Source organism: Babylonia areolata, chromosome 33 (genome assembly GCF_041734735.1).
Source record: "Babylonia areolata isolate BAREFJ2019XMU chromosome 33, ASM4173473v1, whole genome shotgun sequence".
Classification (NCBI taxonomy): Eukaryota; Metazoa; Mollusca; class Gastropoda; order Neogastropoda; family Buccinidae; genus Babylonia; species Babylonia areolata.
In genome coordinates, this window is record NC_134908.1 from 11085822 (window position 1) to 11095821 (window position 10000).

General features: G+C 45.0%; 1 protein-coding gene across 1 annotated transcript in view; it reads right to left on the minus strand.

The window, feature by feature from the left end:
- The window catches only part of LOC143276874 (uncharacterized), a 61071-nt gene extending 54709 nt beyond the window's left edge, over positions 1 to 6362 (minus strand). The window contains exon 1 of the mRNA XM_076581530.1: positions 6232 to 6362. Coding sequence (XP_076437645.1) covers positions 6232 to 6245 — 14 coding nt within the window. The 5' untranslated portion in view covers positions 6246 to 6362. The remainder of the gene's footprint in view (positions 1 to 6231) is intronic.
- Between the last annotated feature and the right edge of the window lie 3638 nt (positions 6363 to 10000).

A 10000-nucleotide genomic window follows, 5' to 3' on the forward strand; every position in this document is an offset into this window, starting at 1 on the left:
GTTGTATCAGACAAATTTTTATAGAAGCAGGGTATGACTGTGTTTGGGATGCTCAATTCTTCTTGGAGAGGGAATCTTTCTGCAAGAATGCAAACATTGCTTTGAGAGATAGTTTTCAAAATCAATGGAGACATGCTCTAGAGGCGAGTAGTAAATGTTTGTTTTATCGAAATTTCGAAAGTGGATTTGGTAGAGAACATATATGAGTCAAATGCCTGATAATTACGTTATCAGCTTCTTCAGATATCGAAGTAGTAGTCATAAGCTGGAAATAGAAACAGGGAGACACAAAGGCATACCACGAGAGTTACGGCTTTGAAAGGTTTGTAACATGTCTGTGATTGGTGATGAGCTTCATTTTATAATGGAATGTCCCAATTATAATCAGTTACGAAATAGATATGTTCCTAAAAAATATTTGTCTCCAAAATCGGTTTTTAATTTTTGCAATATGCTCAAAGGAGGCAAAAAAAGTAATTTTAGCTGTAAGTAAGATGCAAATGTTGCCTAGTTATACTTTTGGAGTTAAAAGACTCAACTTTTATGTGACATTGTTGTGTATTTGGAAATGTTTGTTCTGGGCATGAAAAGTTTATTTTGTAGTAATCCTCCATACTCCAATAGGAGTGAAAGGATAATTAAAACTCGAAACGCGCGCGCGCGCGCGCGCGTGTGTGTGTGTTTTCGACAAAGGGAGAGAGGCAGAGACTGAAACAAACACAGACAGAAACACAGAGAGACAGAGACTGAGAAACAAAAACAGACTTGCTGAGAGCTAAGAATATCCCACCACCCCCACCACCCAAAATAATTTTATGAAAAACAAAAAAACCAACAAACAACAACAACAACAACAACAACAGGCAGAGAAAAAACACACACACACACAAAAGAAAAAATCCTGAATCCCTCAGTCATACAAAAACGCTGTACTCTACCACGCAGAGAGAGAGAGAGAGAGAGAGAGAGAGAGAATGTGTGCACAAAACTCTCTCTCCCACCACAGCACCAGCACATCGGTTTATAACGATCGAACAGAGTAGTACAGAGCCACATCTGTTGGGTCCCTCACTGCCTCCCACCAGCAGGCTAAAGCCTAAGCCCCCCCCCCTGCCCCCCCCCCTCCCCGCCCCCCCCCCCCCCGGACAAAAAGCTCCAGGGACAGTACAGACCTGACAAACAATAACTGTCACGCCATTACCGTTACGTCAGTGTGAGTGGGCGGGGCGGATGGTGGTGGTGGTAACATGGGGATGTTGGGGGAAGGCGAGGAGGGGTGGGGGAGGGAGGGGGAGGGGGGGGGGAGTGTGGTGGTGGTGGCAAAGTGGTGACAAAAAGAACAAAAACACTTCAACCTTCAACACATGCCCGTGTTAACTTCGTCCACTCACCTACCTGCAGCCATAACCAGCTATCACACACACATATGTACACACACACACACACACACACACACACACACACACTGTATTTATACCATATAATAGCGGTCGGTTTGTCAGTTGAGTGGACATGTTTTGAGTAACAGCTTGCGGAGATGGAGTGACCAGCAGAAAAAAAGGAAAAGTAAGAAAAAAGAAGGATAAAAAAGTAAGAAAAAAAAAGAAAAAAAGGAAGAAAAAAAACAAAAAAAAGAAAAAAGGGAAAAAAAGTAAGAAAAAAAAGAAAAAAAGGAAGAAAAAAAAAAAGAAAAAAGGGAAAAGAAGAAAAAAAGGTAAGAAAAAAAAGTAAGAAAAAAAGAAAAAAGAAGACATTTTACACAAGCACTCGCGCACACGCAAACACACACTCACGCGGAGCAAACACACACACACACACACACACACACACACACACACAAAGTGAATGAAACTAACAAGAACGACTAGGGACAGACCTGGTGAATCCAGACTTGTAGTGGGGAAAAGCAGCAGGGGGTGGCACTGCACTAAAGCAGCCCCGATTTCACACAGAAATCTGTTGTGACGAAAGAGTAACACAACACAACAGTCATTTTATTTTCATTTCATCTTATTTTGTTTTAATTATTTTTCTGTTCTTTTTTTTCTGTTTCTTTTTTCTTTTTCCTTTCCCCCGAAAAGCCTTGCAGTGTGTAGGGATGTGTGACCGCTCAAAACACTCAGAGGAAACCACAGTGAAAAGGACCAGCCTTCTATTACTAGGTTCTTATTTTCATTATACATTTTATTATTTTTATTATCATCATTATTATTATTGTTGTTGTTATCATTATTGTTGTGTTATTATTATTTTTTATATATATATATTTATTTAATATCAACATGATACATACTATATCATCATTATCATTATTTCTGATAATCCGCAAAGGGGCACACATTTTTTTTCCTTTCTTTTCCTTTTCATGTATATATTTATCTTCTTTTCTTGAATTAGAAAAAGAAGTGTTGCATTCAATTGGTTGGCCTATCATTTCATGTGTTTTTTGTTTGTTTGTTTTTTGTTGTTGTGGGGATCACACATCCATGGTTGATGGAAAAACAAACAAACAAACAAACAAGCAAACAAAAACCCATAACCCCCCCCCGAAAAAACCCCACAAAAACAAAAAAACAACAACAAAACGCACGCTGTACGAGCTTTAAAAAAAAAAAAATCACGTTTTTCGACAGGTTTAGAAAAAGAAAGAAAGAAAAAAATTCTTTTTTTGATTTTTATATAAAGTTAATCCATACAGCCTATCCTAAACGTAGCCCTGTCTAAAATACGAACAACTTCCCTGTGTGTCCTCCCTCCGCCCCCCCCTGCTCAGTCCCCACTCCCCCCTCCCCTGCCTTGCCCCCACACTGACTCCCCACACCCTTACACGTCATGGTCAGTGCTGCCTTGGTCACTCAATCTCCTCCTCCTCAGCGCTATAAACTTTTTGGGGAAAAAAGTATCGCCTGCGGTTACAACTTCCGACAACCAAACAGAACTTTCTTTCTTTGCGAGGCCACAGGGGATGGAGGGGGAGGGAGGGGGGAGGGGGAGGGAGGGACCATGTCCATGTCCCATGATAAAGTGCCCGCCAGGTAACTTCGTGACCAAGGGGTTTTTAGTTCATTTTTTTATACTGATTAAAAAATTCTCTCTCTCTCTCTCTCTCTCTCTCTCTCTCTCTCTCTCTCTCTCTCTCCTCCATTCTCGCTTTGAGTCCTTCGCGAAGACATTTAAAAATAAACAATAAACTTTTTTTAAAAATTAAAAGTTAACATATAATTTCTTTAAAAAATTTTTTTTAAAAGTCTAAAAAGTAAAAAAAACATTTATCCCCCAAAAAAGTATAAAAGTGTTTTTTTTTCATATAAAAAAAAAGAAATTTAAAAAGATTTTTTTAAGTTTTAAAAGGTTAAAAAGAAGGAAGTTAACTAAAAAATCAACTAAAAAAAGGTGTTTAACATCACCACAACGGAGACTTGTGTCAAAAGCGATACTGATATTTCTTGAGCTTTTTGTTCGTTTGCTTGCTTGTTTTGGTTTTGCCTTCGTAATATATTAATATTATATGAGCCAGATAAAAAGAAGAAAAGTTGTAACTTAAGATAAAAAAAAAAATCCTTTTAGGAGATGAATGTCCACACACACGCGCGAGCACACACACACACACACACACACACACACACACACACACACACAAACACACACACAGAGCAATGAAGAATTTTTCTTCTGCATTCGTGGGCTGTTTGCACCCTTCAATAATATCTACAGAGGCGTGTTTACCCCAATGTCCGTTAAAAACCCGCCGTTTAGGCAGCCACACTCCGTTTTCGGGGGTCAGTAAAGTATTCAAACCTCAACCTGTGATCTACCAGCAGATACATCCGTCACCGGTTCAGAGTTTCTACATGTATGTTTCGACAGGTCATTATGTAAGACTCAAATTGTCCTGTGGAATTTGTTGTATTTGTAATGTGACGTTTTGAAATAAACTGTTGTTCAAACCAACCTCTGATCTGTCTCACTGAGTGCGTGTGAGTTCTTAAAAAAATGTTGCACGACATAGATGTCTTCTTTTTTATGATAATGTGCATTATTATACACCTAGTAGGATCGAGTAATGAACACTGCTGACACCAGTACAATAGAAGACTAGCGTACTGACCACTACAACCTCCCCACCCCTTTCCACCTCACTCAACCGCCCCGCCACCCCCACCCCCCATCTCTCCCCAAAAACCAAACACCTCCCTAGCCCCCCCAAAAAACAAACAAACACCCCCCTACCCCCCACACAAACAACAAACACCCCCCTACCCCCACACAAACAACAAACACCCCCCTACCCCCACACAAACAACAAACACCCCCCCACCCCCACACAAACAACAAACACCCCCCTACCCCCACACAAACAACAAACACCCCCACACAAACAACAAACACCCCCTACCCCCACACAAACAACAAACACCCCCACACAAACAACAAACACCCCCCTACCCCCACACAAACAACAAACACCCCCCACCCCCACACAAACAACAAACACCCCCTACCCCCACACAAACAACAAACACCCCCTACCCCCACACAAACAACAAACACCCCCTACCCCCACACAAACAACAAACACCCCCCTACCCCCACACAAACAACAAACACCCCCACACAAACAACAAACACCCCCTACCCCCACACAAACAACAAACACCCCCCTACCCCCACACAAACAACAAACACCCCCTACCCCCACACAAACAACAAACACCCCCTACCCCCACACAAACAACAAACACACCCCTACCCCCACACAAACAACAAACACACCATCCCTGTTTTATCTTACCCACCGCCACGCCTGCATCACCCGCCTCTCTTCCATTCCCACCCCCCCTCTCTCTCTGTCTCTCTCTCTCTACTGCGCGCACGTGCAAAATGAGCCAGACCTTGTTTTTGTGCGCCAGAAAGCCTTTGACCTTTTTTTTTGTCGCATTCCTAGCTGGGTCAGACTCTGGCAGAAAAGTATGCATGGGATGGGTGTGTGTGTGTGGGTGGGGGAACTGATGCGGGAGAGGGGTAGGGAGCGGTGTTGGTGTTGGCAAAGGGATAGGTGGTGGTGGTGGTTGGTTGGGGGTGGAGGTGGGGGGTGGTGCAGAAAAAAGTCACAGTGACCCAAGCACTGTGACCTGTGTCCAGAGATACACTGAGTGAGTGCACGGGAACCGTGAGGTTTTGTTTCTGTGCTGGTGGATGGTCATGAATGGACTGGTCAGAGCTGTGTGTGTGTGTGTGAGTGTGTGCGAGCGCGCGCGTGCGAATGTGTTTGTGTTTCTTTTTACTTTCATCATGATAATTATGATCATCGTAAAATATGTATAAACAAGTGTCCTGACCGCGCACTTTATCTCCTGATACTGTATATGTAGGCCTGCACCCCTATCACTTTCCTGCCGTAACGTATGCCGATCACGTTTTGTTCCGACAGGACTGGAGTTTGACTCACATCACCTGACTGGACACACACACACCTCTCTCTCTCTCTCTCTCTCTCTCTCTCTAACACACCCACCCACCCACACATACACACTGCACAATAACAACACTGACCTTGTCAATAACAATCCGTCATCATCATCATCATCATCATCAACATCAACACAACAAACAACCTATAGTACACCCTCCTCCCGCTCTCTCTCTGTGTCTCTCTGAGGTATGATCAGACACAACTCCAACAAAACCTCATCAATAATGGGTTACCTTCTTTTTTCAGTTACCTCACACTAAGGGATTACCTTATGATACATGGTTTTTTTTCACTAAGCTTTAAAGGAATTTGAATTGGTGGAAGGACAATACACAGCATCAATGAAGCAGGGATCACATAAAGCAGACGTATAATAAATGTGGTTTTTGTAATGAATGATATTTTCACTAAATCGGCTGCAACACAGAAACATTCAACATTGTTGTATTTCCTTTTCCCACTGAACAAACTTTTATCAACTCTCATTCTCTTTGCCTATGTCTGTTTGTCTGTCTGTCTCACACACACTCTCTCTCTTTGCCTTTGCCTGTCTGTCTGTCTGTCTCTCTCCCCGCTTACTCTCTCAGGGACAGGATTACACACACAACAACGACAACAAAGTCTCATCATTAACGAATAAACTGACGATGCATAAGTGTATATATTTTTGTCTTTCCCTGGGAGTGAGGGAAGGAAGGAAGGAAGGAAGGAAGGAAGGAAGAAAGGAAGGAAGGAAGGCAGGAAGGCGGTGTACTCACTGTTTATGAACCATGACGAACGTAGGATGAGGACAACACGACAGGTGACAGTCAGGCAGCGTGCCCCTTCATCCGACCCTCACACCCCAACACCTCCAGCCGACCCTCACACCCCAACACCTCCAGCCGACCCTCACACCCCAACACCTACAGCCAGATCAAAACACACAGGACAGACAGAAAGGCAGCCCTGTGCCCGGCAACAGGGTGTCACGTGTGTCCAGATGTCTTCCTGCCAGGAACGATCCTGCTGACGGTTAGGAGGGGGCAGGGAGGGGGTGTCTTCTTTTTTTCCTGGCAGTCAGCTTTCCAGGAAACTTTCAAAACATCGTCCCTGTCTGGCACAAAGTCAAGGATGCAAGATGTTTTGATCTAACCTCGTCACGAAAGACTCCCGTATCGTCCCTCCGTCTGCGGGGAGTCTGACACGTTCCTTTCTTTCCAAGTTGGTGAGGAAGAGAAGTTGTGTTGTGTCAGGAGATCTGGCAGCGAGTTAAACAGCCGGAAACAACAGTCAGAAGACTGGACACCAGTGAAAACTATAAATAGAACGTGAACAATTGTTTTTTGTTGTTGTTGTTGCAAGACGTTCTAACTGGTGATTCACCCTCTGCCAGTTCCTCGCCAAATCAACACACTCACGTTGTCACAGTGAAGATTTCAATCAAAGTCTGCATGGGCAAAATACAGAGGTTTCAATTAAAAAACAAAGTATAGCAATAAACTGATCCGGACAGATAATTCATTTAAAAGTCTCCAACTTGGTGATTAAAAGGAATCTTCTCCCACGTCAGTCAAGCAGTGTGAAACAACAATGTGGATATCAACGCCCAGTCAGCGATGCCCTCTCGCTGCCGGTGTGTGTCAGTGTGAAGTGCAGCCACTTGAAGTCAAAAATAAAGTCATCACATTCACTTCATCAGTCAGGCTGAACTTCCACAACAGGCCGAAATCTTCGCTGTGTGACCATCAACAAATAACTAACAGAATTAAAGTCCTAGAACTCTCAAGTCACCAACCGTTGAGTATGGTCCATAAAAAAACAAACTATCTCGTATCCTCTCAACGTGTAACAATACTCTGACAAAAATAAACTTAAAGTGTTTTGTTGTTGTTATTATTGTTAGTCTTGTTAGCTGCAAACGAAAAAAATCAGTTTTTATTTACTGAGCAAGTCCGCAGTTCCGTAGCAAAAAAGGTTTGGCTGGAAACCACTGCCACATCCTTCAGCTGTTATTGTTGTCAGAACAAGTGCCGGCTGCTGGCAACAACAACACTATATACACCACAACGCAGTATGTACCATACGTTTTGCTGCTGGCCCAATCGGCTGGCCGAGTGGGGAAAGGCTAAGTTCACACACACACGGACAGTAAAGATAGAGGCTTGGACCTTACTGGAGGGGGGGAGGGGGTAGGGGGTAGCAGAGAGATTGAAGAGGGAGTGTGGGAGAAGGGGGGTGGGTGGGCACGTGTTATGACGCATTAAGAACTGCCCACTGCTTCACTGGCGGTGACTGGTCAGTGCAAGTCCGAGTGGGAGTGTCCAGCCGGCCTGCCCGCGTGAAGACAGCGCGTGGTGGTGGTGGTGGTGGTGCGGGGAGAGCAGCATTGTGTGGGCTTACAGTGCTGGGAGAGTGATCGTACTTTGCTTGGGTTTTTTGGGTTCTCTCTCTCTCTCTCTCTTTCTCTCTCTCTCTCTGTGTGTGTTCTCTGCTCCACTGTTAGTTTGTCGGGGTTCTAAATCTTCCCTGCAACTAGTGTGTGTGTGTGTGTGTGTGTGTGTGTGTGTGTGTGTGTGTGTGCAGCCTTCTTCACTGTATGTGCGCATGTGTGTACGGACAGTGAAGGAGAGGGGTGTGTATGAGGGGAGAGGGGGTGAAACGGTGAGTGAGAAAGAGGATAGTGGTGGTGAAAATAATTCAATGATCAATGCAGTGAATCAGTCCTTTGTGCTCTCTCTCTCTCTTTCCCATTTAGTTGAGCGAGCGAATACAAAAAACAAATAAACACCTCCCCTCCAATAAAACAAGAACCAAACAAAACACACACACACACACACACACAAACCCACCCAAAAACATGCAGAGACACACTCACATGAGCATGCATGCGCGAACACACAACCGCACATTCGAAACAAGGAACAGAACACTTTAAAAAAAAATTTCAACAATATATACTCATCAGATTAAAAACATTCCCAGGTTCCACAGCCTTTCACGCCATCGGGGCAGTGAACTCATGTCCACTGTGTCCAAGGCTCGGCATAGGAAGGCGGGGCCCGGTCCTCTCTTTCCGCCGTTTGAATCTTCCTCAACTGGAGTCAGGGACCAGTTGACACCCAAGAGCAGTGACGACAATGGGAGTACAGTGCCTTTCCCAGGGACACAACGCCATGCCGAAACGGGGCCTGGAGCACAGTGCCTTTCCCAGGGACACAACACTATGCCGAAACGGGGCCTGGAGTACAGTGCCTTTCCCAGGGACACAACACTATGCCGAAACGGGGCCTGGAGTACAGTGCCTTTCCCAGGGACACAACACTATGCCGAAACGGGGCCTGGAGTACAGTGCCTTTCCCAGGGACACAACACTATGCCGAAACGGGGCCTGGAGTACAGTGCCTTTCCCAGGGACACAACACTATGCCGAAACGGGGCCTGGAGTACAGTGCCTTTCCCAGGGACACAACACTATGCCAAAACGGGGCCTGGAGTACAGTGCCTTTCCCAGGGACACAACACTATGCCGAAACGGGGCCTGGAGTACAGTGCCTTTCCCAGGGACACAACGCCATGCCGAAACGGGGCCTGGAGTACAGTGCCTTTCCCAGGGACACAACACTATGCCGAAACGGGGCCTGGAACCCCGATCACTGACCATCACTGGATCAGAAGTTCACCGCCTCACGGACAGTGGTGGGAACGAGAGCAGCGTCATTGTCACAGACAGAAATCTGGTGTGACAAAAAGTAATACAATACAATACAATACAATACGATGCGATGCAATGCAATGCAATGCAATGCAATTGCAATACAATACAATACGATACGATACGATACGATACGATACGATACGATACGAAACGATACGATACGATACGATACGATACGATAATTGTAATACGATTCCACCACAGCGAGTCCTTGTATGTATGTATGTATGTATGTAAGTATGTATGTCTGTATGTGTATTCTTCAGTTTAGCGTCTATCCACATATTGTGATTTTAGATTGTATGTATATATGTATGTATGCATGAATATATGCTTGTATGTGTGTATGCATGTATGTGTGTGTCTCTGTGTGTGTGTATGTGTGTGTGTGTCTGTCTCTCTGCCTGTCTGTATGGCATCGTCACCCCCCTCCCCCCCGCCTCCCCAACCTCCCCCCAAAAAACAAAAGAAAAAACGTGAACTTCGTTCCCGATCTACATCTTGGCCAGCCATCCGCTGTTGAACTGGAGACACTCCAACCCCAGCCATCTGCTGTTGAACTGGAGACACTGGAGACACTCCAACCCCAACCATCCGCTGTTGAACTGGAGACACTCCAACCCCAACCATCCGCTGTTGAACTGGAGACACTCCAACCCCAACCATCCGCTATTAAACTGGAGACACTCCAACCCCAGCCATCCGCTGTTGAACTGGAGACACTCCAACCCCAGCCATTCGCTGTTGAACTGGAGACACTCCAACCCCCACCATCCGCTGTTAAACTGGAGACACTCCAACCCCCACCATCCGCTGTTAAACTGGAGACA